This window comes from Podarcis gaigeae (genome assembly GCF_964106915.1).
Source record: "Podarcis gaigeae genome assembly, chromosome: 2".
In the NCBI taxonomy this organism is placed as follows: domain Eukaryota; kingdom Metazoa; phylum Chordata; class Lepidosauria; order Squamata; family Lacertidae; genus Podarcis; species Podarcis gaigeae.
This window is the reverse complement of record NC_139679.1, coordinates 126,468,195-126,495,356: the sequence shown is the minus strand read 5'-3', so window position 1 is coordinate 126,495,356 and position 27,162 is coordinate 126,468,195. Positions and strand designations below refer to the sequence as shown.

Genomic DNA, 27,162 nt, shown 5'->3' with positions numbered 1-27,162 from the left:
GGGGGTCCCCTCAGCCCTCCTTCTTGGGCGTCTCCCTTCCCTCTCCCCCCCCCCTCAGTCCGCCCCCCACACACCCAGGGGGTCCCCTCAGCCCTCCTTCTTGGGGGTCTCCCTCCGCCCCCCCAGTCCGCCCCCCACACCCAGGGGGTCCCCTCAGCCCTCCTTCTTGGGGGTCTCCCTCCCCTCCCCACAGCTTCTCCCCTTGAACTCCCGCCTGACTCCTCTTCCTCTCCTCCCCACCTTCCCCTCCAAGCTCCCCCCTCAGAAAAGGCGCCTTGCATTTTCCCGCCAAAAGGGCAGGCTCCGCCCCCCGCTGGCTTGGCAGCCAATCAGAGCGAGGCTCCCGCCCCCTGGGGGAATTTCTGAGGGACTAAGTCCGCTGACTGGTCTGGCTCTGCTGTCCATCACAGGCGCAACCAAGGGGGGCATCCGGCAGCTGCCGTATATCTATATACCACCTACGTCTATCAATTCCCTATCTATATTAAACTATTATATATATATAATATGTACATAGCTATGTATGTATCTATACATAAGAGTCCGGCACAAAAGTGCCCTCATTCAAGATGGCCGCGGGCCCTTCCTCCCGCTCCAAACATGGAAGAACCGGCTGCCCTGACCCAACATGGCCTCTCCCCTTTCTCAGAGCGCCTCCTAGGCCTCCGCGGTGGCTTCTTTTCCGGGACGGCCCCCCTCGCGCGGCGATTGGTGGAGAGCTGGGCGCTCTGTGCGCGGCGATTGGTCGAGGCGGATGAAGCACCCGGAAGAGCCGGCTGCCTGGCTTTCCTCGTGGCTTTGGGAGAGAGAGGAGAGAGGCAGCCATGGGGGAAGGAGGGGCAGCCGGAGCCCCCAAGAAGGTGAGCGGGGAGCGGGGTTCCCCCAGGGGGTGGGACAGATGCCCCTTGGGGGGCCCTGACCATTTGGGGACTCTGGAGCCTGGATTCCTCCCTTACTCCGGGTCATTCCTTTGCAATGTTGTCGGTTCCGTCAGGCTAGCTCTGCGGTTTTACTTGGCCTTTTGCTAGTTTCCTTGATTGTCTGACCCCAGATAATCCCTTTTTCTCTCCGCCGCCCCAAAGAAAAAGAAGGTCGTCAGGAGATACTGGGAGGGCGATGCCCCCCAAGCCGACCCAGAACAGAGTGGCGCTCGGGGTGGCAAGAAGGCGCGGCAGGATGAGGCCTCCCCAAGGAAGCCGATGGGTCCTGGCAGGAAGAAGACCATATCAGGGGTACGGTCCTTCTTTTTCTTTGCACTTCCAACATTTATTATTGTCTTATTCCTTTTTCGCTAATTTCACAGGTGTAATATATGAAACATTGCAAAGTAGAGAAAGAATAGAGATATTAGTTGTGAGATTTAAATGCAATAGTGAAAGTAAGAAATGTGAATTAAGTGAATAGATTGGGAAATTTTCAGGTGTCATTGATGGAAGTAAAAAAAACCTGTACAAGATATAAAAGTATGCTTAATTATTGATGAAAATGATATGTTAACACACATATATATAGAATATCAGGTATGTTCCTTCTTTTTCTTTACATTTCCAACATTTATTATTTGTCTTATACATTTGGGCTAATTTCACAGGTGTAATATACGAAACATTGCAAAGCGGAGAAAGAATAGTGATATTAGTTATTAGATTTAAATGTAATAGTGAAAGTAAGAAATGTAAATTACCGTATTTTTCGCCCTATAGGACGCACTTTTCCCCCTCCAAAAATGAAGGGGAAATCTGGGTGCGTCCTATGGGGCGAATTCAGGCTTTCACTGAAGCTTGGAGAGCGAGAGGGGTTGGTGTGCACTGACCCCTCTCGCTCTCCAGGCTTCGGGAACGCATCCGCAGCCTGCTTCCCAGAGCAGAGCACCCGGCGCTTCGGGAACACATCCGCAGCCTAGGCAGCCCTGCAGGAGGTCTCGCAGGGCTGTCTAGGCTGCGGACAGAAGATTATTTCCCGCAGCGCCGGGCGCGCTGAAAGCAGAGCGCCCAGCGCTTAGGGAACACATCCGCAGCCTAGGCAACCCTGCGGGAGTTGCCGCAGGGCTGTCTAGCCTGGGGATAGCAGCCTGCCGCCCGGCGCGAGAGGCGCCCTGAAGCAGAGCGCCCCTCTCGCCGGGCAGACATCCGCAGTGTGGGGAGCCCTGCAGGAGTTCCCCACAGGGCTCCCCACACTGCGGATAGCAGCCTGCCGCCCGACGCGAACGGCACCCTGAAGCAGAGCGCCCCGCGTGCCGGGCAGACATCGGCCAGCCCCAGAAGCTCGGGGACAGAGGGAGGCGCAGCGCCGCCATCCCACTGTTCCTCAACCTGGTTCGGTTTCCCCGACCTGGTTTTTTTTGGGGGGGGGAAACTAGGTGCGTCCTATGGGACAAAAAATACGGTAAGTGAACAGATTGGAAAATTTTCAGTTAATTTTTTAATTTTTATTGGAAATTTTATTTACAATGCCCCCCCAGTACAGAAATACAATAAACATAACATTCCACAGTACAAAAAAACCAAACAAAACACTTCCTTTATCCTGTTTCTGGCATCCTTATTTACTTATGAGCTGTTTCCTTTATGAATAATTTTTAAGTTTTTTCTAATTAATACTTAAATATCCACAAAGAAACAAGTCCAGGTATGTATTTTAGGGCACTGTTTTGTGAAGTATTCTCTGCGTTCCCCCCCCATGCTTTTTGAAAATCTTGTCTAGTGTGATCTCTAATTTGAAAATTTTCCGATGTGATTGATGGAAATAAAAAACAACAACTGTATAAGATATAAAAGTATGCTTAATTGTTGAAAATGATATGTTAAAAAATAATATAATATTTCATATATCATTTTCAACAATACGATATATGAGAATATCAGGAGTATGAAGGGAAGTAGGTCTGAATTCAAGAGGGGGCGGCTAGATGGCCTTTGGTGGGTCCCTTTTAAATTCAGGAAGTCTGGGGAAGGGGCTGAATCTTTTTTGGGGGGAGATACAACATGCCCCCAATTCCACATCCGCCTGGTTCGCTCTTTGGCGTTTGCTGCAATCCCTGCCTTCCAGGGGGTTGGACTGGATGGCCCCTGGGGGGGCCCTTCTGACACTGTGATTCTGTGATTTCTTCCAGAAGGTGGACCCGTTTCCTGGCCCGGCCTCCGTCAGCCGTGAGCAAGTGTGCAAGTTCCAGCGAGGAGCCAGGGGCCAACTGGTGAGGCGCTTTGGCCTTTCTGGGGGGGGCGGAGATGTTCTCCCTAGGCGTGTGGGGGGAGCTGCGGGCCACCATCTTCTTTGACCCCCCCCCCTTTTCCCATGTCCCACAGGGGACGGTGTCCAACAAGCGCCTTAAGTGCCAGCTGGCCAGGCAGGAGGAGAAGGCCCAGGCAGCAGCCAAGCAGGCGGCCCGGATGGAGATGCTTCTCCTGGAGGATGCTGGGTAATGTAGTTTCTGCACCTGCATTTAAGAGGCTGTTGGGCGGTGGGTGAGCCTTGGTTCCGTAGCTGTCAACTCTTCCCTTTTCTTGCGAGGAATCCTATTTGGAATAAGGGAATTTCCCTTAAAAAAAGGGAAACGCTGACGGCTATGTTTGGTTCAGTGCAGGCAAATGGTGCCAAGAAATCTTCATTTACTTTAAAAAAAAATTCCTTTTAAAAAACAAGATTTACTTTACCGTTTTCAGTTTTACAGCATTTATATAAATTACAGAATTTAAAACATATTTAAAACATATCCGACTTCCCTTCCCACCCCCCTTCCAAGGCTCGTTTCATTTTCCTTTTTTGCTTCTTATTCTAATTAATGCTTATTTTTTTCTCTTTCCTAATTTTCCCTTCTGGGTATACATAAACTGCTCAATTAATTCCAATCCTGCTAACGTTTTTAAGTTGCCTACAGTAATTTTTCAAATATTCCACAATTTCCCCCCATTCCTTTTTTTAAAAAAAGTTTTTCCCTTCCTGATCTCTTATCCTTTCAGTTAAACTAGTCATTTCTACATATTCCATCAGTTTCTTTGTTGGTACTGCATCTTCCTCTTGTTTCTGATCACAAATTGTCCGGGCTGCAGTTGTGTATATGAATAAGATTTCCTGATCTTTGGGTACCTCTGGACCAGTTACTCCAAAAAGAAAAGCTTCTGGGTTTGTTTGTTTTTAAATTAGAAGATTTATTCAACATTTTTTTCAGTTAATTATAAATCATTTCCCTGAAGGCTTTGGCTACATTACACTTCCACCACATATGATGAAGTACCCATTTCCAACATGTATCTTATTCTGACTTGTACATCTTTGCTGGTTTGTTAGATGTTAAATGCCACCTATACATCTTTTTCATATAGTAGTAGTACAGTAGTAATTATTATTATTATTATTATTATTATTATTATTATTAATGTATACCGCGCCCATTTGGCCCGGGTTTCCCCAGCCACTCTGGGCGGCTTCCAACAGGATATTAAAAACACAATACAGTAAAACATTAAAAACTTACCTCAACAGGGCTGCCTTCAGATGTCTTCTAAAAGTCAGATAGTTGTTTATCTCTTTGACATCTGATGGGAGGGCGTTCCACAGGGCGGGCGCCACTACCGAGAAGGCCCTCTGCCTGGTTCCCTGTAGCTTTGCTTCTCGCAGGGAGGGAACCACCAGAAGGCCCTCGGAGCTGGACCTCAGTGTCCGGGCACAACAATGGGGGTGGAGACGCTCCTTCGGGTATACAGGACTGAGGCCGTTTAGGGCTTTAAAGGTCAGCACCAACACTTTGAGTATAGTGTTTTCTCTCTCTCTCTCTCTCTTTTTGAGAAGATTGAAAAACGTTTATTGAATATATGAGGGGAAATTGTGTACACTTGAAAATGTTGGCAGCATAAAGATAAATTCAGCAGTGTAAATAAGTTTTGATGGATGTAATAATGGAATACTGAGTGGCTTAGTTTTTGTAAAATATGCAGGGCTTTATGGAACGCAAAATGAACCATGGAAAGAGAAGAAGGAAGTCATTGGTATTTTAAGGATGTTTAAATAAGTATTCTAAATTATAAAACAGAAAATTTAATTAATAATAATAATAATAATAATGCACTGATGTGGAAATCTGTGGGGCTTAACTTAAGGCTTTGAAAGACGCGAAACGCAGTGAAACTGAAATGGCTAGATTCACCCACCCGTCTCTCCTTTTTTAATATATATATATATATATATATATTTGCTTTCGTAGATTTTCACGGGTACAGGAATGCAGGTTTTGGTGTCCTCGGGTGTCTTCCCGTGTAAAAGTTGGGGTGTCTAGGCGACGTTTCGACGAGGTCTCACTCATATATATATATATGCAGGTTTTGGTGTCCTCGGGTGTCTTCCCGTGTAAAAGTTGGGGTGTCTAGGCGACGTTTCGACGAGGTCTCACTCGTCATCTTCAGGCTGGTGCTTTCGGCTTCTTGTTACTGGAACAGAGCGGGATCTCAATGTTTGAGTTCCTATAAATACTGTAGAGGGGGTGTGGTGTCTAGCCTCCAATGTTCTGGGCAGAGAGGAAGTTCCCAGGCTAGTGTGCCTTTTCTTCTTTTGTTCCTTAATTACTTGAGAGATACCTTGAGTGATTTCTTGAGTGATATCCTGAGTACCACTTAGGTGGGTCATTAGGTGTGGATTAGTTGCTAAAGTCTTTGTGTCTTGACCTCTTGAACTTTGTGAAGAGTTTTCCTGAGAAGATGGCTGTATTGCACTTAGTTGTGCTTTGGCTTGGCTTCGTGTATAGGGGCGAGCTGTGGTTTTGTGGCTTGTGTCAGCCAGATCTGTGTAGGGATTGCAGGGGGGTGCAGCATCCGGAGGTGCCACCATGGATTGGCTACTGGATGGTGTCAGTAATTCATCTGTGGAGAGGGTCTGGGTTTGGGTCTGGTGTGGTTGATTGGTGTTGGCGTTCTGTGTGCCTCTGGATCTGGTGTCAGTTTTTGTGGGGAGGGCTAATTTCCAGATGTCTGGCAAGCGGGATGTGTCGTCACGCTTGTTCATGTTGTGAGGGTGTTTCTCTATCTCGATGGCTTCCATGATTATTCTCTTGTGGTGATGTTCCGTGTTAAAGAGCAATTTGGAATCTGCAAAATTAATTTCGTGTCCTGTTTCTTTCATGTGTTGGAAAAGAGAGGAAGTTTTTTCTTCTTTTTTGACGGCATTCTTGTGTTCTGCGATACGTGCATTTATTCGTCTGTTTGTTTGTCCAATGTACGTGGCTGGGCAGACTTTGCAGGGTATTTCATAGATCCCTTGGTTTTCCAACTGGATTTTATCCTTGGGGTTTCTGAGGATATTGGCTATTTTTTGGTTGGTGCAAAAGGCTGTTTTGATATTGTGTTTATGGAGGATTTTGCTAATTTTATCTGTAGTGCCCTTGATATAAGGAAGGAGGGCCATGCCATTGTTTTCTTCTGTGTCTTGGTTTTTGGGGGGTGTTTCCTTTTGGATTAGCTTCGTAATCCTGTTTTGCTGGTATCCATTGGCAATTAACACATTTGAGAGATTCTGTAACTCAGTTGTCAAGTGGTCTTTGTCAGCCAGGCGTTTGGTTCTGGAGATGAGAGTCTTGGCTACGGAGTTTATTTGTGCAGGGTGGTGGTGTGATTGTGCATGTAAGTAGCGGTTGGTGTGTGTTTTTTTCTGGTAGATAGTGTGTCCTAGGGAGCCATCAGGTTTTTTGTAGATTAGGACGTCAAGGAAGGGAAGTTGGTTGTTGGCTTCTATTTCTACGAAAATAATCTATAATCTACGAAAGCATATATATATATATATATATATATATGCTTTCGTAGATTTTCACGGGTACAGGAATGCAGGTTTTGGTGTCCTCGGGTGTCTTCCCGTGTAAAAGTTGGGGTGTCTAGGCGACGTTTCGACGAGGTCTCACTCGTCATCTTCAGGCTGGTGCTTTCGGCTTCTTGTTACTGGAACAGAGCGGGATCTCAATGTTTGAGTTCCTATAAATACTGTAGAGGGGGTGTGGTGTCTAGCCTCCAATGTTCTGGGCAGAGAGGAAGTTCCCAGGCTAGTGTGCCTTTTCTTCTTTTGTTCCTTAATTACTTGAGAGATACCTTGAGTGATTTCTTGAGTGATATCCTGAGTACCACTTAGGTGGGTCATTAGGTGTGGATTAGTTGCTAAAGTCTTTGTGTCTTGACCTCTTGAACTTTGTGAAGAGTTTTCCTGAGAAGATGGCTGTATTGCACTTAGTTGTGCTTTGGCTTGGCTTCGTGTATAGGGGCGAGCTGTGGTTTTGTGGCTTGTGTCAGCCAGATCTGTGTAGGGATTGCAGGGGGGTGCAGCATCCGGAGGTGCCACCATGGATTGGCTACTGGATGGTGTCAGTAATTCATCTGTGGAGAGGGTCTGGGTTTGGGTCTGGTGTGGTTGATTGGTGTTGGCGTTCTGTGTGCCTCTGGATCTGGTGTCAGTTTTTGTGGGGAGGGCTAATTTCCAGATGTCTGGCAAGCGGGATGTGTCGTCACGCTTGTTCATGTTGTGAGGGTGTTTCTCTATCTCGATGGCTTCCATGATTATTCTCTTGTGGTGATGTTCCGTGTTAAAGAGCAATTTGGAATCTGCAAAATTAATTTCGTGTCCTGTTTCTTTCATGTGTTGGAAAAGAGAGGAAGTTTTTTCTTCTTTTTTGACGGCATTCTTGTGTTCTGCGATACGTGCATTTATTCGTCTGTTTGTTTGTCCAATGTACGTGGCTGGGCAGACTTTGCAGGGTATTTCATAGATCCCTTGGTTTTCCAACTGGATTTTATCCTTGGGGTTTCTGAGGATATTGGCTATTTTTTGGTTGGTGCAAAAGGCTGTTTTGATATTGTGTTTATGGAGGATTTTGCTAATTTTATCTGTAGTGCCCTTGATATAAGGAAGGAGGGCCATGCCATTGTTTTCTTCTGTGTCTTGGTTTTTGGGGGGTGTTTCCTTTTGGATTAGCTTCGTAATCCTGTTTTGCTGGTATCCATTGGCAATTAACACATTTGAGAGATTCTGTAACTCAGTTGTCAAGTGGTCTTTGTCAGCCAGGCGTTTGGTTCTGGAGATGAGAGTCTTGGCTACGGAGTTTATTTGTGCAGGGTGGTGGTGTGATTGTGCATGTAAGTAGCGGTTGGTGTGTGTTTTTTTCTGGTAGATAGTGTGTCCTAGGGAGCCAATGGCATGGCCCTCCTTCCTTATATCAAGGGCACTACAGATAAAATTAGCAAAATCCTCCATAAACACAATATCAAAACAGCCTTTTGCACCAACCAAAAAATAGCCAATATCCTCAGAAACCCCAAGGATAAAATCCAGTTGGAAAACCAAGGGATCTATGAAATACCCTGCAAAGTCTGCCCAGCCACGTACATTGGACAAACAAACAGACGAATAAATGCACGTATCGCAGAACACAAGAATGCCGTCAAAAAAGAAGAAAAAACTTCCTCTCTTTTCCAACACATGAAAGAAACAGGACACGAAATTAATTTTGCAGATTCCAAATTGCTCTTTAACACGGAACATCACCACAAGAGAATAATCATGGAAGCCATCGAGATAGAGAAACACCCTCACAACATGAACAAGCGTGACGACACATCCCGCTTGCCAGACATCTGGAAATTAGCCCTCCCCACAAAAACTGACACCAGATCCAGAGGCACACAGAACGCCAACACCAATCAACCACACCAGACCCAAACCCAGACCCTCTCCACAGATGAATTACTGACACCATCCAGTAGCCAATCCATGGTGGCACCTCCGGATGCTGCACCCCCCTGCAATCCCTACACAGATCTGGCTGACACAAGCCACAAAACCACAGCTCGCCCCTATACACGAAGCCAAGCCAAAGCACAACTAAGTGCAATACAGCCATCTTCTCAGGAAAACTCTTCACAAAGTTCAAGAGGTCAAGACACAAAGACTTTAGCAACTAATCCACACCTAATGACCCACCTAAGTGGTACTCAGGATATCACTCAAGAAATCACTCAAGGTATCTCTCAAGTAATTAAGGAACAAAAGAAGAAAAGGCACACTAGCCTGGGAACTTCCTCTCTGCCCAGAACATTGGAGGCTAGACACCACACCCCCTCTACAGTATTTATAGGAACTCAAACATTGAGATCCCGCTCTGTTCCAGTAACAAGAAGCCGAAAGCACCAGCCTGAAGATGACGAGTGAGACCTCGTCGAAACGTCGCCTAGACACCCCAACTTTTACACGGGAAGACACCCGAGGACACCAAAACCTGCATATATATATATATATATATATATATATATATATATATATTATATTAGGAATTTCGACAATTAACAATTTGCCAAAAATACATCATCCTCATTTCCCCCCTCCAAGTAATGTTCTCTTTTAGTTTATAACATGCCGCAAGTTTTAAATCCTTCTTCCACAGTCTCTCCCATTCACGTGTTTCAATATCCCTTGCCTAATTAACCTTCGTTTCCTGAGAGGTCCGGCATCATCGCTGCCTCTAACCATAGTGGGCTGTTGCCTCCGGGGTGCAACTCTGCCTCACTTTCTCCCTTTGCCCCGCCAGGTTCCTGGAAGGAGATGAGGGGGAAGACACCTGCACCATTGCCCAGGCCGACATCGCAGAGGCCGTAGACCTGGCTGCCGGTGCAAAGGTAGGCAGGGATGGGACAATGTGGGGGTCTTGAGGAAGGGGACTCCCTTCCTCAATGTGGGGACCCCCTCCCAGGGCCTGACCCCGGCCTGCTTTCCTCTCACCAGCATTTTGAGCTGCGGCTGAACCAGTTTGGCCCGTACCGGGTGGACTACACGCGCAACGGCAGGTGAGTGAGCAAGAGCTGTTTGGCGGGGGAACGATCTTGTAGCATTCCCAAAGCAATGGAAGGATTGGACTCTGATTAATAAAATACACACGAGGCTTGACCAGCAAGACTCTGGGAGGAGTGCCAATAATAATAATCCTCTTTCCCCCCCCCCTCAGCCCAGGTCGTTTTATTCACAAAAGAACCCTTTACACAGTGTTCGTAAGAACCAATCAGATTTCCTCTGAGCATTTCAAAACCCCTACGTAGGACAAAGTTTGATCAGAAGAAATTCTTTTAACTACAAAGATACTATTTCCTACTTGAGCATGCATAGTAGTTCAGAGTAAATAAAATAGGAATAAAAGGAGGAATGCATTCAGCAAAACCCCGGAGGTCATAAACGGGACAGACAGGATGGCAGTATTTACCGGCTCCTTGTGAACTCTCTTCCTGGCCTTTAAGATCTATCTAAAGATTCGATAGTAACCTACTACCTTTATGTACTGAGGATGCCTGGTGAAGCAACTGGCCTGTGTTTCAGAATGCTTGTACGTGCCTGTCAGGCGTAGAGAAAGCAAATGGCCGAAGTGGAGAGGCCTGGGGGAATCGATCAGAAACGATTGTCAATGAATCAAACCCAGTCAATGCAATGCCTTCATCGCGGACACAATGGCTTGCTTCACTTTTCATAATTCCTCATAGCAATCCCACCTGACCCCCCCCCCACTCTGGATATTTGCACCCCTACAGGTCTCCCTCGGGAGGTGGTGGGCCCCCCTTCCTTGGGCAGCCCTCTGCCGTGTATGATTTAACTGAGATTCCTGCCTTGGGGAATCCTCCTCTTCCTCCTTCGCAGGCATCTCCTCCTGGGGGGCCGAAGGGGCCATGTGGCGGCCCTCGACTGGCACACAAAGGCCTTGATGTGTGAGATCAACGTCATGGAATCCGTCGCAGACGTGGCGTGAGTGGCAAAAACGCGTGGGGGTGCCGTGTTGAGTTTTTTGGGGGGCGAGCAGGAATTGCATATCGATTATCAATCAATTGGGACGCGAGTGGTGCTGTGGGTTAAACCACAGAGCCTAGGGCTTGCCGATCAGAAGGTGAGTGGTTCGAATCCCCACAACGGGGTGAGCTCCCGTTGCTCAGTCCCCACTCCTGCCAACCTAGCAGTTCGAAAGCACATCAAAGTGCAAATAGATAAATAGGTACCGCTCCAGCAGGAAGCGTTTCTGTGTGCTGCTCTGGTTCGCCAGAAGCGGCTTAGTCATGCTGGCCACATGACCCGGAAGCTGTATGCCGGCTCCCTCGGCCAATAAAGCGAGACGAGCGCCGCAACCCCAAAGTCAGCCATCACTGGACCTAACAGTCAGGGGTCCCTTTACCTTTACCTTTATCAATTAATTAAATTTATATACTGCCCTTTATCCGTAGATCTCAGAGCAGTTCCTATTCTGTCCTCCCACCCCATTCCTCTCGTCTCTCTTCCCAAGCCACTTCCTCCACAGTTCAAACGTTCTGCCGTTGGCAAGTACCAGCGACAGCTTTGCCAGGTATTCCTGGCACTCCTGTCTCCACATTGCAGGGCAAGGGCAAGGGTTTCCCATCTTTCCGGTGAGGTTGTCGCTGCCTCCCCCCAGCTCAGAGATGAAATCTCAAGAGTCGTACCTTGGAACTTGAACGCCCCAACTCCCGAACAAAGCGGCTCCCGAACGATTGAAACCCGGAAGTCAGTGTTCCTGTTTTCGAATGTTCTTTAGGAACCCAAACGTCCGATGCGGCTTCTGATTGGCTGCACGAGCTTCCTGCAGCCAATCAGAAACCACCCCTTGGTTTCCGAACGTTTTGCAAGTCGGACGGACTTCTGGAACGGATTCTGTTTGACTTCCAAGGTATGACTGTGAATGCATAGTCTGCTTAGGGAAGCTGCCCCTCTCACGAAATTTCTTTATGACTATGATTAGTACAGTCGTACCTTATGTTATGTTTGCTTCAAGTTGTGCGTTTTCAGGTTGATTCCTGCGGCGACCCAGAAGTACCAGAAAGGGTTACTTCTGGGTTTCACCGCATGCGCAGAATAATGTCACGGGCATGCGCACAAGCGGCGAATCGCGACCTGCACATGAGCATGCACAGACGTGTGTTGTGTTTTTTTCTGGTTGCGAACTGGCCTCTGGAACGGATCCTGTTCGCAAGCAGAGGCACCACAGGATTGTGGTTCATTACATTTGCATTCTGCCCTCCATCCATAGATTGCAGGGCGGTTCACAACTTAATTCAGGGCAGCCTTACCGCTTCTCACTGGCTCGTAGCTCCTGCCCGTAACCAGGCTGCCTTTGTACAGTGGTGCCTCGCAAGACGAAAAGAATCCGTTCCGCGATTCTCTTCGTCTAGCGGTTTTTTCGTCTTGCGAAGCAAGCCCATTGACAGCTTAGCGGATTAGCGCTATTAGCGGTCTAGCGGCTTTTAGTGATCAGCTGTTAAGCGGCTTAGGAAAAGGGGGGGAAGCGGAAAAAACCCGCGGGGACTCGCAAGATTTTTTCGTCTTGCGAAGCAACCCCATAGGGAAATTCGTTTTGCGAAGCGCCTCCAAAACGGAAAAGCGGGTTTAGCGGGTTTTCCGTCTTGCGGGGCACCACTGTACCTGCCCCTGGTTCTTTCTGTTTCTGAGCTGCGACGCCTCCGTTGCTGGGGGTTGGGCTAGATGACCCCGAGGTGCCCCTCCCGACTCAGCCCTTCTATTCTCCGCCCTGACGTCACCTTTCTCCCCAGGTGGCTCCACACAGAGACCATGTTTGCCGTGGCCCAGCGGAAGTGGCTCTACGTCTACGACAACCAGGGGGTGGAGCTCAACTGCCTCAAGCGCTTCCATGGGGTCCAGCGGATGCAGTTCCTGCCCTACCACTTCCTCCTGGCCACAGCGGTGAGGAAGGCCCACCGGGGCTGCCCGATTGGGGGGGGGCGGTTATCTTTCTCTCCTGACCTCCAACAATCCCCTCTCTCTGGACCTCTGAGAGCAAGAACCGTTCAGCAGTAGAAGCTGTTCAGCAGAGGTTAGGGGTGGGGACCATCTGCCAGGGACGCTTTCCCTGCGATTCCTGCCTTGGGGGGCGGGTTGGGCTAGATGACCCTTGGGTCTCCCTTCTGCCTCTACAAAGCTGTTATTCTATGCATTTGTACAGGGTCTTACAACCTGTGGATTCCCCTTTCCCTCGGTTCCGGATGTCCGTTCAACTTGCAAAGCACGGCTTCTGATTGTCTGCAGGAGCGTCCTGCAGCCAATCAGAAGCCACGCCGGATGTTTGGCTTCTGAAAATTGTTCAAAAACTGGATAATCTTCCCCCTGTTTTTCCTAATGTCTCAACAAATGAAACCAATTTGAAGGGGGGGAAAGTGTTACGTGGAAAAAAAATACGAGAGAGAGACATTGCACATACCTTTGTAAATCAAGAAAATCTTTAATAGAAATACATTTTAAAAAAACTAAAAAAAACCCCACTGGAACAATTACTTCCGGGTTAACAGCAGCAGCAACATGTTATTTATACCCCACCCATCTGGCTGGATTTCCCCAGCCACTCTGGGCGGCTTCCAACAAAAGATTAAAAATGCATTAAAACATCAGTCATTAAAAACTTCCCTAAACAGGGCTGCCTTCAGATGACCTTTAAATGTCATATAGTTGTTTAATACTTTGACATCTAATGGGAGGGTGTTCCACGGGGCGGTTTCAGTTACTCAGGAGCCGAAAGTTTCGAGTTCAAAGGCATTCGGCTTCTGAGGTTCCACTGTAGTTTAATTGACCAACGGAAAACACAAATAAAATGTGAAAAAGGAAAAGTAGTAGTAGTATTCTGATTGTTATTATACTTGTACCCTGCCCACCTGACAGGGTTGCCCTGGCCACTGCACAGCTTCCCACAAATATCATTGGAAGAGCTGACACGGACAGCCGTCTTTCAACTCATCTAATACATAGGTGGTGCTCTTAATTCCTGCGTGCTGAACCTCCTGTGTTTCGTATAAATGAATCTCAGATATGCATGTCTGGGCAAAACCCACGCCTGCAAGTAATCCATTCTCAGCTTGCAGGAGTCACCACCCAGGGATTAAATATGTGGCAAGCATCTTTAGCTAGGTGTGGGAACAACTTGAGAGAAAAACAGGCGGCAGACTTCAGTCAGTGGCTGAGGTCCAGCTCCGAGGGCCTTCTGGCGGTCCCCTCCCTGCGTGAAGTGAGGTTGCAGGGCCTTCTCGGTGGTGGCGCCCTCCCATCAGATGTCAAGGAAATAAACAACTATCCGACTTTTAGAAGGCATCCCCATTTAGGGAAGTTTTTAATGTTGGATGTTTTATTGCGCTTTTAATATTCTGTTGGGAGCTGCCAAGAGTGGCTGGGTCTCCCAGATGAGCGGGGCATAAATACTATTATTATTATTAATTATACTGACAGGTTTGAGCATACACAGTTACAGGTATTTACACAATCTCCTGCTAGAGCCCTGACAGGGCTACTCCTTTAGATAGAGACTTGCCCCCTGGCTCGCACAGCAAAACACACAGCAACACACAGATCCTGGTTGCAGGTTCAAACTTAGCTCCAAGCACAGCCCAGCAGCAACCAGCAGAGATTTCATGTGGCAGAGAGACGTTGCTGGCCTGGCTCCTCTTCTGTTAGCCGGGACAATCCCATCCTGGCCGGATGCCAGTGGCAGATTCAGCAGTTAGCATGGAGATTTGGGCCAGGTGGAATCACCCAGCCATCTTGCACTCGCAACTTATCCAGGTGCAAGCAATCTAGATGCCCCGGCACCATGATTTTCCCTGAATAAATCTTCTCCCGCAGTGCGGAGAGGCGTGTACGGGACCCCGGCTGAGAGGGCCTCCACGGTGGCCGGACAGACAGTTTTGCAGAGTTAGCAAAGCTATCTCCATGGCGCAGTGTCGGGGGCAAGGCGAGGATTGTTCCGCCTAACCCTCCTTTTGTGGGTTTGGTTGCGGCCGTGGGTTGGGCTGGCCAGTCTTGGGGGGGGGGAGGTCAGGACCCTCTCCTAAATAAGAACTGCCCCCCCACCCGACTTGATCTAGCACCTGGCCTCTCCTGGGTGGGTGGGTGCCTTTGCCCACAGAAAAGAGAACCCCCCCCCCCGGATGCGAGGGTCTGTTTATTACAAAGCTCTCTCCTCTGTTTTTGTGTGGCCCCCCCCCCAGAGCGAGACGGGCTTCCTGCAGTACCTGGATATCTCTGTGGGGATGGAGGTGGCCACCATCTGCACCAAGGGGGGCCGGCTGGGGGTCATGGCGCAGAACCCCTCCAACGCCATCGTCCACCTGGGACACAGCAACGGTGAGACTCCCACTGCGGCGGGTTGGGCTGCATGGCCTCTGGGGGTCCCTTCCAAGCCGGCCATTCTGGGCTCCTGCGAGCAGGATTTGTGGGGCAGGAGGGAGGTGGGGGGCAGTTTTAGCTGGTGTTTAGCCACTGACAGAAAGGGAGGGAGCCGATGGCAGGCAGGAGTAACCCTCCCTCCCTTCCCCGTTTGATCTTTTCTCCCCCCCCCCCCAAATATAGGCACAGTGACCCTCTGGAGCCCCAATGTCAAGGAGCCCCTCGTTCGGATGCTCTGCCACCACGGGGCCGTGAGGGCGTTGGCGGTCGACGGCTCTGGCACGTGAGTGAAATGATTATTTTCATTTGCAAAATGCGAGTCCTGCTCTCTCTGTCTGGGGCGGTTTCTGCACCTTCCATCTCCCCTTGGCTGCCAGAAACCGTCGGCGTGTGACGGCGGCCACAATCCTGTGTTACGGAAGAATCTAGGTGCGAGGCTGCTCAGTCCCTGCCGAATAAAGGAAGGAGTCCAGCCCCCAACCGGAGCAAATAGCTGTAGACCAAAGTTGATTGCGCAACAGGTTCAAAGAGGAATTTTGAACCCCGAGGATGGGGTGACATGGGCTTTTTAAAGTTGTTGCATATAAAAGCAATTTAACATCTTGCCTATTAATATCCTCACCTGTAATACCAAGTAAAAAATGCTTCTGGTTTTTTAAAAAAATGTATATTTCAACATCTTTTTCATCTCATTATACTTTCTTACATTACCACCACATATGGTGAAATGTTCCTTCTAGGACAACTCTGATCTTAAACCTCCACTGTGTTGTGGGACCTCTTTGGGAGAAGGAAAGGCTCGGGAGAAAACCCGGCACAATTCCAGAGTGAGATCCCTAAGGCGGTTGGTTGGTCTCCTTCTGCCAACTCCTGCTGCCAACGTCTCGCTCTGCTTTCCTTTGGACCACATCAGCCAGGCCATGAGGGGGGTCTTGTCATAACAGTGTCCTTTTAAATCTCTCAGCGGGATCGGGGTTACAGCTTTGGCTCGTTTTGGCTTCGTTTGGCATTGCTGTGTTTTGCGAACTGCCCTGCGAGTGCAAATTCAACGATAACAGCAAATAGTAAATGACGGGAGGTGTGTGCAAATGCAATAAATCGCGATAGCAAAAAAATCAGCGGCAGCCGAAGGAGAAATCGAAAACGGGCCGAAACACATGGCAAAGTTGAGGCAGGCTGGGCTGTGCGAGAACGCTGCTTGCGGGGGCCGGATTCAAGAGGCAGGGAGTTCCCAAGTGTCAGTGGTGGCACGCCGAAAGGATTTATTTCTATTCCCCACCCCTTTTTAAAGTCATAAATAAAGAAGAATATAAATGTGCACCCCACCCCGGAGACCATTCCGTTGTAACTATCCAACCTCCCAGAATTTCAGCACCTCTTGCGATGGTTTGACCCCTTTATTCCCCTTAAGTGTGGGAATAAAACAGCCTTCAGCTGCCAGCAGAAGAACAACAAGGCAGGAGCCAGTCTGGGTTCCCCAGGCAGGGAGTTCCAAAGTTGCTTGGGAGGAGCCACCGCCAAGAAGGCCCTGTCCTGCCCAAGTCTTCCTGGGAGGGTGGTGGGACCAAGAAAAGCCCCCCCCCCCGAAGATCTCAAAACCTGGGCAGCCTTGTAAGAGGGAATGCGGTTTTTCAGACAGCCTGGCCCTAAGTCATTGTAGCATGCGGAACAAATGGGTACCCAGTGGGGCTGTTCGGGGGAGTTGTTTGCTCCCTACAAGATTTTTAAAGAGGGGGGCACACCCCACGACAAAGAAGCCCCTTCTCTGGCCACTCAGACAGTGCTTTCCCCTATTCATTCATTCATATATATATATATATATATGAGAGGCCATTCCATTGTGACAATCCAGCCTCTCAGAATTTCAGCACCCGTTTTCTGTTTTAACAGTACAAATTCTGCAAACACTTTCTGTATCTCCTCCTCAAAACCATTCCTCCTTTGTATTCCCCGTCTTACCTTAATGGCACATGTTAATCTATCATTATTAGCTATACCCCACACCTCTTTATACCATTCTTCCATTTTATATTCTGCTTGCCCCTTCCGCTTCCTGGCTATAATAATTCGTGCAGCTGTCAATGATTTTACAAGCAAGTCCTTCCTAGCCTGTGAACCTTCCACCCCCTCGTAAATTGATAATAACGCTACCTCTGGACTTTCAGTCAGCTTTAACCCAGCAATTTCTGTTATCTCCCTTTGCTAATAATTTTCTTTTATTCTTATAGAGGTTTTCAACGTATGTTTCTCCCACATTTTCCCCCAGCCTTTTTTTTTTTTTGAATATTTTTTATTAGAAATTTCAACATAACAATTTATCAGAAACACACCATCCTCACCCCCCCCATTTTCCCTTCCCCCCTCCCCAAGAAAGAAAAAGCCACCCCCTCCCAGACTTCCCTCAGCTCCTCTCTCTGGTTTTTCAGCACATGTTATTCTCTGCATATTATAAAATTGTAAAGATCCTTAATTTATCTAACTGTATGTTAAAAATAATAAATTTGTGTATGTTTATTCAAAACCTGCCAAGGAGTCCAACTCATTTTGCTGTTTCTTTAAGTACTTTGTAAAAGGTTCCCATTCTTCATTAAAGTCACAGTTGTCCTTGTCACGTAGTTTGTGCGTCTATTTTGCCAGTTCCGCATAGTCCATCAATTTCTCTTGCCATTGTTCTTTGGTCGGGGTTTCTTCGTTCTTCCGTCCTTGTGCTATTAAGATTCTTGCTACCGTTGTTGCATACATAAAGATATTCTTAAATTTCCTTGGCAGGTCTTTCCCTACAATCCCTAACAGAAATGCTTCAGGCTTTTTTACAAATGTTAATTGGAACATTTTCTTCAACTCGTTGTATATCATTTCCCAGAATTTTTTAATTTTACTACAATACCAGCACATGTGGTAAAAAGTCCCTTCTTTTTCCTTACATTTCCAACATATATTAGAGCCGGTTTTATACATTCTTCCTCACTCGTGTTATATACCATCCACACATCATTTTCATGTACAGTGGTACCTCTAGATGCGAACGGGATCCATTCCGGAGCCCCGTTTGTATCTAGAAGTAAATGTAACCAGCGACGGCACGTCTGCACACGCACGCGTCACTTTTCGACACTTCCGCGCATGCACACGGCGTCATTTTGAGCGTCTGCGCATGCGCAAGCGGCAAAATCTGGAAGTAACATGCTCTGTTACTTCTGGGTTGCCACGGAGTGCAACTCGAATGCGCTCATTCCGAAGCACGTTCAACCCGAGGTATGACTGTAGTTTTCTTTCAGCAAAGAGCAGTCTGTAAATTTTAAATCAGTTTTCCACAATCTTCCCCAATCTTCAAACATTATATTATGACCTATATCTTGTGCCCATTTAATCATGACTGATTTCACCTCTTCATCTTTTCTTTCCCATTCTAGCAGACTACTATATGCACGTTTCAGCAACTTCACTTTCCCTTCTACGACTTCCTGCCTTGACTATTTCATTGTCCTGTTGTCTCTTTTAATTGATCTTCTTTCCAGTGCAGAACAGGTGCCACGTAGCGCCTATGAGAACGACAGCTCTCCCAACCCCTGTATTTTAGGGGGGCTGGACTAGATGACCCCAGGGGTCCCTTCCTGACCCACAACTTTCTGCTTCCTCTCCCCACAGCTACATGGCCACCTCTGGGCTGGACCGGAAGCTGCACATCTACGACCTGCGCACCTACCGCCGCCTCCACTCCCTCCTGCTGCCCACCGGCGCTGGGCAGCTAGATTTCAGCCAGCGGGGGCTCCTGGGGGCCGCATGCCAGGAGGTCATCCAGGTAACTGGGGGCAGGCGGGGGGACTCCCCACATTTCCTGGGTGGGCTTCGCGGCTCCATCTCCCTCAAATCCTAAAGCCTGAGGGGCTTATTGAATCTTTTCACTTTCCCTGTTTAATGTCAGCCCCCAGCCCCACATCCGGCACCGGGTTCTAATTCAGGCAAGGCGGAGGCGGCTTGTCGCTTTGGAGCATAACCTGGCAGGCTCTTCCTATGTCCTTATGGAGCCTCCAGGTCGATAACAGTCTACCTTGATTCCTCTGTCCCTGGGGGTATTTGACTCCTATTCAGACAAGACGGGCCCGATTTATTTTTGTGTTCCTTAGCACAACCAGAACCCGCTTGGCAAGGCAGTAGTGTGCAGAAGCAATTATGTTTTTTAAGGGGGAGTATTGTGGGTTTTTATGGTGTATTTTGTGTTTGTATTTTGTGATTTTATGTTGTAACCGCCTTGAGACTCACAGGTATAGGGCGGCATACAAGTTTAATAAATCGTCATCGTCATCAAGGTATCCTAAGTGATAGTCGGGGCTGCAGCAAGTTGTAGGATCCTGCCCTGAGCGGGGTGGGCTGAATGACCCTCCGGTTTCCCCTTCTGTGCTGTGAATCAGCTGAGTTTTGCGCTTTTTGCAAATTGCTTTGAAAAAGGGCTTTTTTTGGATCAGATGGAGGTAAAGCCAGAATCTCAAAAGTCACAGCCTGCTGGATTAGGCCCACAGTGGCCAGCCAGATGCCCCCCAAATCAGGATTCGAACTCAAGATCAGGACTACCCTGGTCAGCAGCCATCAACCGGCTTCTGCACGGATCTGTCCAATCAAAACCATCCAAGTTGGTGTTTCTCTCTCTCTGACTCTAGTGGGAGGGAGTTCCACAGTTTAACTACGCAGTTTAACCTGTCCTGAATTTCCTGACATTCAGCTTCCTGAGACGGGCACGAGTTCGAGTGCTGCACCAGAATGGGGGGGGGAATTGATCTCTCCACTTTTCCCCTGGCCTGGTATAATTGTACAAGTTTCTATCACATCGCCTCTCACCCCTTCTGGAAAGCTGCCGCTGTTCTTCGCAGGGGCGTCGCGCCATCCCCACAGAGCCTGGGAGTCTGCAGCCCCCCAAAATCTGTTTTTCTCTCCCTTCCCAGGTGTACAAGGACATTGCCTCCTGCCCGCCCACAAAGCCTTACCTGTGCCACTCCCTTCCGCGCCCAGCTCACGCCCTGCGCTTCTGCCCCTTTGAGGACGTGCTGGGCGTGGGCCATGGAGAAGGCTTTGCCAGCCTCCTGGTGCCAGGTAAGGGGGTGGGGGAACGGGGGTGTTGGGATACTGCCGGGGAGGCGGGGGCATCAGGCAGGTCTCCAGTCACCGGCTGGCAGCCGGGCAATCACCGCTCTCCCTAGGAACAGCATCAAACAGCGACATGAGCCTCAGATACTTTTAGAGACTCGTGCACGCTCTGTCAGCAGAGTGAATAAATCTTCGCACATGGCGGGCTGAGCCATGTGTAAGCACATTTGCAGCATTTATTCAACATAGTTCAGGAGCAAAGGAAAAAAGCATGTCTGCTTCCCATGCAAACTGCGACATAGCAGAAGCAACACACACACAACGGAAGTTCCCAGCAGACTGAGCTGGAAGTAAACAGGCATGTGACACACAACAGTCATGCCTGTTCCTTTTTAAGGTGGAACGGAACTGTATCCTAACGGGGGGACCCTGGGGGTCATCCAGCCCAACCCCCTTGCAGTGTGTCTGTGATTAGCCCAAGGGGAAGGGTGGAGCAGATGGGCTGGGTCTCCCTCCCTCAGCTTTTCCTCCTGACTCACCCCCTCTTTTCTCGTGCCGCAGGAGCCGGGGAGCCCAACTTTGATGCCCTGGAGAGCAACCCTTTCCGCAGCCGGAAGCAGCGCCAGGAGTGGGAGGTCAAGGCTCTCTTGGAGAAGGTACCCGAGGAGGATCGGGGCCCTGTCCTCGCAGAGGCCGGCCGTCTTCTCTTCCTGCCGCGACTCAGATAGGCTGCCCCTGAACTTGGAGGCTCTGTTTCCCCAACCGTTTTGCAGCCGCTAGCTCCGCCCCCTGTGGCAGGGAGTTCCACAGGTGAAGCGGAGAAGGGCCCTCACTTCATCTCACTCTTGTTCCCTCCCTCCAACAGATCCCGCACGAGCTGATCTCGCTGGATCCCGGCCAGCTGGGCACTGTGGACAGAGTCTCCCTGGAGCAGCGGCAGAAGGAGCGGGTCGAAAGACTGGTGGGTCTTCCGGGGCGAGGGGGGATTTGGGGTGGGGGGGTCTGTCCTGGGGGAGCCTGATGGGGGGCACAGGCTGGTAATGCAGGGGGGCTGGCCAAAAATGTGGCGGCTTTGAGACCCCTTTTCAGAAAATTATACACATATATATGTACCAGTATGTGTGTGTGTGTGTGTGTGTGTTTGTTACAGGACTACACGCGTAAATCATGAAATGATTTCAGCCGCAAAACGGGATACTTGTGGGATAAAATACTAAACCTATTTTTATGTTTAAATACCATAATTCCGGCTCATTAGGTGACTGGGTGTATAAGACGAACCACCACCCCCCCAAATTGGCAGCTGCCAATTTGGGGGGTCGTCTTATACGCTTCGGCAGCTTTACTGGCAGCGGCAGTGGGCTCCCAGCACAGAGCGGAGCCCGCCGCCCACTGCAGCCATACCCAGCATATAAGATGACCCCCAACTTTTTAACCTGTTTTCCGGGGTTATAAAGTTGTCTTATACGCCGGAATCTACAGTAAGTGCATTTTACAGAACAGTGGTATCTCAGTTCCTGAACATCTCCGTTTAATAATGGATGCAGTGGTACCTTGGTTTCCAAATGCCTTGGTACTCAAACATTGTGAACCAGGAAGTCAGTGTTCCTGTTTATGAACTTTTTGTAGAAGTCGAACGTGCTCTGATTTGAGTGTTACATTGAAGTCTGTCTGTTTTTGCTATTTATTTTGAATTTTTGTGGCTCGTTTTTGTGACTTTGTGGAACCCAGTTCAGCTACTGATTGATCGATTGTGTGGCTGCAGTACATCGTTTATTGCTTTCATTTTATGGATCAATGGCCTCGTTAGTTAGTAAAATTCATGTTGAATTGCTGTTTTTTGGGGTTGTTTTTAAAAGTCTGGGACAGATTAATCTGTTTTGCATACCTTTCTGCTGGAAAGCGGGCCTTGGTTTTGGAACGCTTTGGTTTTGGAAGGGTTTTGGAACGGACTTCTGGGACGGAATTAAGTTTGAGAACCGAGGTACCACTGTATTTCCGACTTTCTCCAGGGCTACGACCCCCAAGCCAAGGTCAAGTTCTGCCCCCGGAAGCGGACGAAGGGCCGCGACTCGGCCGTGGGGAGACTCCGGCGCCGGAAAAAGGTGGCCGCGGAGGAGCAGCGCGTAAGTGCATTTCTCCCAGAATCCCCTCTGGTTCCCTTTCTGTTTCTGTTTCTGACTGAGCAGCTGCTGGGAGTCACAGGACTCTGTTTACATTCCAGAGACCTTCCAGTCTCATGGGAAAGGAGACGGGATGTGACGTTAGTGGTTTCCTGGTTCCTTTGTTCCTTTGTTCGGTTGCTCTCTGCTCTCTCAGGGAGTGGATGTGTTTTTCTTTGCTCTCTGCGTAGCTAGAAAATAAAGCATAGCAATGTAGCTCATACTATCTCATCCTTCCGCCTGCTGTTTTGATGCTCTGCTGGGACGACGCGCCTGAGGCCTTGTCAAAGGATCAGGTCGTCAATTAATCGTCGGGAGGCGATTCCAAAGATGAGCCTTATCAGCTCAGTCGAACAGAGATTCCAACATCCCCTCTGCCTCCTTCGCCCGTGACCCCCGTCTCCCCCCCCCCTTCTCCTTTCTGCACAGGCGGCCATTCGGAAGAGCATCTCACAGCGCCAAAAGGGACAGCAGCAACCATGTCCGCAGGCCCCCAAAGCCCCCCAAGGTCAGAGGTCGGCCTTGGACCGCTTCCAGAAGTAGAAACGGGGCAGGGGGCCGTCTGGCTAGAAAAGAAGAAGCGCCCCCCCCATGGGGTGGAAAGGACCCTCTCGGCCCCCCGCCCAGCGGCAGGACCTGCTGGTGTTCCCTCTGCGAGGAAGAGATGGGGGCTGCGTGGGGTCGAAATCCTCCCCAAAGCCCCTCTGGTTCTTCCTCCTTGATGGCCTTTGGGCATCTCCTGCGAAGGACCCGTGCTCTTTTTTTTGTAAAATAAAATACAAAACCCTTCCTGGGAAAGTCTCTTTAATAAATAATAATAAATAATAACATTTTATTTATATCCCGCCCTCCCCAGCCAAAGCCGGGCTCAGAGTGGCTAACAACAGTAAAGTAATATGGCATTCTAAAATCAATTCCTTATAAAATCAGTTCAAATCAAATTAATGGCAACCGTTGGGCTAGAGTTTGTTCTGCGCACAGAAGGGTCTCCTTTCGAGTAGAGCGTCCTCAAAGCCCAGAAAGGAACCCGATTTGTGGAAGAGGAGCAACCCAGGGGTACAAATAATAAAATTATTTATTATTATTACTGTTACTGACTGCGACGGCTATGCTGTGCCTCTGTGGTTGGAGGCGGTGAATGCCACCGGATGAGGCCATTTTGCTGGGAAGGACGTTGGGGCTCAGGCCCTGCCAGCGGGCTGTTCACCCCAACTTCACACCCATCGGGGCAGGGGGCTGGGCAAGACAACGCTCATATTATTATTATTATTATTATTATTAGGGCTCCCCATAATATGCATCTCTCTCTGATGTTGGACTGGATGGGTCCCCATTGGCCTGATCCTGCAGGCACTTTCCCTATGGAACTCCCTCCCACTAGAGGCAGCAAAGGCCAGCTTTCGAAGACAAGTGGGTGAATAGTAAGTCTGTCAGCGGCTGTGCTCAGCCTCCACTGTCTCTGCTGAGGAGGAATGGCCCCCCTCTGCCGGTCACTGAAGACGAACAGCTGGGGCTGGTGGGCCAAGAATTGTGACCTGGCGGTGCAAGAGGTGCCTTCATTCCCACATCCAAGCCCCACCCTGACCCCCACCATGAAGGTGACACCCACAGCCCAGGCTGCCCCCCCAACCCCATGCGTTTCGGATATCACATCCAAATGACGACTAGTAACATGGCCGTTTTTTGAAACTGAAAAGTGTGCAGGGAAGGCGGCGGAATGTCCCAAGTCCCAAAATCCAGTGGCAAAAGTCCTGCTGCAAACAGAGCCTTGGCTAAGATCCCTGTGTTGCATGGGGTTTGGCTGGATGACCCCTGGGGGTCCCACCCCATTGTCCAGTTCTGTCATTACACCTCTGCCCCACAACCAAAGTCGTCTGCTTGTCGCACCTGCAGGCAGAAGGAAGGGCTGGGCGTGTCCTCGGAGAACTGTTGCTGACTTTGTGCATTGCTGCATCACGGCGGGCAGGACTAGATGACCCCTGGGGGTCCCACCTCTGACGCTGCAAAACCAGTTGCCAATTCAGCAATATGAGCTTGGCTGGCGCCGCTCCCGGTGCCCCAAGTTTCCTAACCCGGAGTCCCCAGGGTGCAGATTTCCTCCAGTGAAGTCTTTGTCTTCCTCACGCCGCCAGCCACGCCAGGGCCTTGCAGCGGACGAGCCCCAGGGCCCTCTGCCAGGCGCTGCACGCCCCCTCGTGGGTGCCCACCTCCTCCCAAACAGCCACCATCTCGGCCGGCGCCACGCCATGGACGCTGAACAATACCTCCCTGTAGCAGCAGGCGTCCGGCGGGAAGTGCTCCGAGCCAGCCATGTGGGGCAGGTGCAGGGGGGCCAGGCCGGCCTGGCGGGCGCACAGCCCCACAAAGACATCCTCCAGGGGCACCAGGGGGACATGGCGCGCCGCCCCCAGAAGGGCTGGCACGGCTTCCCCTGAGAGGACGTAGGCGGTGCCACTGCAGTACGGGGGGAAGGTGTCGCCCGGGTAGAGTGGGACTGGGAGGTGGTGCCGACTCCGAGGGTCACGGTTGGGGCGCACCCACCAGTGGATGCGGCCCAGATAGGGCGGTGGGGGGCTGGACAGGGCGCCCAGGTGGCGCGCCAGGGCGGGCAGGTTGAGGAAGACGTCGTCGTCGGCCTTGACCACGAAGGAGGCGCCTGGGCAGCACGTGGCTGCCCACCCGAGGAGTGCCAGGGTCTTGAGCGTCAGGTTGGCGTAGGTGTCCAGGAAGCGCCCCTGGAGGAGGTCTCCGTGCTGCGCCGCCTCCCGCTCCAGGGCAGCCTGCTGGGAGGGCTCCGAGGGCACCCCCAGGGCGAAGAGGGTCCTTGTGGGGCGCCCGCCGGCCCACAGCACCCCGCCCCAGGTGTCCCGCACGGCCTGACGCCGGGCGGCGTGGTCTGGCGCACTGGCCACCAGCACCAGCAGGAAGGGCGTGCGGAGGGCGCAGGGGTCGCCCGCGGGCGCCAGCAGGAAGGCCTCGGCGGAGGGCAGGAGGGGGGCGCAGCTCGAGGAGGAGAAAGGACGCCCCCCGCTGGAAGGGAGCAGGTAGGGCAGCGAGCGCGACAGCAGCGCCTCGTGCGCCCCGCCGGCCAGGAAGAGGACCCCCAGCGAAAGGGCCGAGGCCCCACAGAGCAGCAGGAGGCGGCGTGGGGGCGAGGGGGGCAGCGCCATGCTGCTGGGGGGCGCAGACGCTGCAAGAGAGAAAAAGGAGAGAGGTGGAAGAAGTTGCATCCTGCGACCCTCCCCGACCCGGTTTATTTTGGCCTCTCTCGGCTTGCACCCCCCCAACACACTTTATGCTGCCCCCCCCCCCCGCAGGGACACGCAGTGCAGGAGGGTCCCCCTCCCCTGCGCGCTGCAAGCCTCTCTCTGCACCTTGTCGCACCCGCCTCGCTTGCAAGCTCAATATTTGGGCTCCTGCCATCTTGCAATCTCATCATGCCATCCCCCCCCCCCCGCATGCATGCAAAAAGATCTCCCTGCCCTCCAGATGGATGGGGGGGGGGCGTTATGGAGCGACGCCATTGCCAGTGGGGGGGGGGCAAGACGCGCACAGAGAGAGAAACAGGTTGAGGCGGCTCCCTTATGCGAACCGCGACCGATGCGTCCTCCCTTTGACCCATTCCACTTTGGACTCTCCCCCTGTCCCGCACCCCCCCCCCATATTGCAACCTGAGCCCCCCCTCCCCGCAGCCCATCTCTGCAAAGAGCACCCCCCCCCCGCAAGACCAGGGAGGGGCGCGCCAGGCCGAGAGGATGGAGAGATGCGAAGATGGAGGAGGGCGAGGCCGCTTCGGCAGGGAGGATGAAAAGGTGGGGGGGAGGGAAGAGGAAGAAATACAAGGGGGGGTCTCCGTCTGCCTCCCCCACCTCCCGCCTGCAGCTGTGCTCCACCAGCCACTTCTCCCCCCAAAATGCGGCTGCAAGGGACCCAGGCGTCCGGGCGCCAGAATGGGATGCTGGAGGCTGCGTGGTGGCTGTTTTTTTGCCCCCCCCCCCACAAAATCCCCCCCAGCCGCCTCCTCCTGCTGCTTGGAGGGCCCCCCACCCCCGGCCCGCCCCGTGGGCCCGATCCCCGCCCGCTCTCACCTTTCCCTAGTCCGCAAGGAGACGTCCCTTCGGCGCCCAGGAGGACAGCAGCCGCCGCCCTCTGTCCAGGCAAATCCGGCCCTCGCTGGCCTGCCAGGCGCTCCGATTGGAGGGCAGCCTCTGCCAAAGGCGTCGTGGACTTTGAATGAGCCCGAACTCGGGACGAGAGGGAGACACGTGTCAAGAGGAAGGCGCACTTGGCAAGCCCTCCACGCGCTCAGCTCCCCCCCCCCCCCCCCGATGTCCCCAATGCAAGGACGTGGGGAAGCAGAACTGACCTTCCCAGTCCCTCGCGGAGTCGCTGGTAAGATCCTGTTCAGGCAAGACAATCTTGCTCATCCGGGAGTGACAGCTCCCTCCGCCCCTCTCTCGCCGCAACGAGGCAACCGCACCTTCCTCCTTTTGTCCCAAATTTCTTTCTGCCTTGGCCGGTTGCGCCCTCGCCCGCCTCCGAGGAGACCCTCCCTGCGCCCAACAGGCAGCCGCAGTCGTGCCCAGACTTGGGGGGCTCGGGAGCCCCCCGGTTTTGAGTCATAGTGTTGTAGAAATTGGCACACAAACCACGTGATAAGGACAACTGTGACTTCAAAGAAGAATGGGAAGAATGCAAAGTACTTAAACAAAATGAACTGGACTCCTTGGCAGGTTTGGAA

The 27,162-nt window shown here is 51.0% G+C and overlaps 3 protein-coding genes across 5 annotated transcripts in view; 2 read left to right on the top strand and 1 right to left on the bottom strand.

Annotated features, from left to right (window-relative positions):
* LOC310837217 (uncharacterized protein) overlaps window positions 1–27,162 on the top strand; it is a 277,947-nt gene that overhangs the window by 76,255 nt on the left and 174,530 nt on the right. The gene's annotated exons all lie outside the window — the stretch shown is intronic.
* WDR46 (WD repeat domain 46) lies at window positions 555–23,207 on the top strand. Its single transcript, XM_083724008.1, is given in 18 exon segments — window positions 555–753; window positions 756–768; window positions 770–860; window positions 1,083–1,232; window positions 3,113–3,193; window positions 3,306–3,418; window positions 9,554–9,641; window positions 9,748–9,809; window positions 10,648–10,752; window positions 12,561–12,711; window positions 15,000–15,135; window positions 15,361–15,460; window positions 18,826–18,979; window positions 20,118–20,265; window positions 20,821–20,915; window positions 21,125–21,220; window positions 22,272–22,385; window positions 22,851–23,207. Coding segments are annotated over 18 exon segments (1,995 nt in total). The 5' UTR covers window positions 555–569; the 3' UTR covers window positions 22,965–23,207.
* B3GALT4 (beta-1,3-galactosyltransferase 4) lies at window positions 15,467–26,855 on the bottom strand. Of its 2 annotated transcripts, none has more exons than XR_014560629.1 (2): window positions 26,510–26,855; window positions 15,467–16,208 (listed from the first exon to the last, which is right to left on the bottom strand). XR_014560629.1 is itself a non-coding variant. In XM_083724990.1 (2 exons), exon 2 carries the CDS (start codon window positions 25,589–25,591, stop codon window positions 24,542–24,544), a length of 1,050 nt encoding a protein of 349 aa, XP_083581116.1. In that variant the 5' UTR covers window positions 25,592–25,611; window positions 26,510–26,855; the 3' UTR covers window positions 23,209–24,541. The 2 variants fall into 2 exon arrangements, 1 of the variants encoding a protein (XP_083581116.1); XM_083724990.1 differs by lacking the exon at window positions 15,467–16,208 and adding an exon at window positions 23,209–25,611.

Bases quoted from the DNA above. Each gene is read 5' to 3' on its own strand.
- B3GALT4 (XM_083724990.1), bottom strand. From the start codon at position 25,591: ATGGCGCTGCCCCCCTCGCCCCCACGCCGCCTCCTGCTGCTCTGTGGG.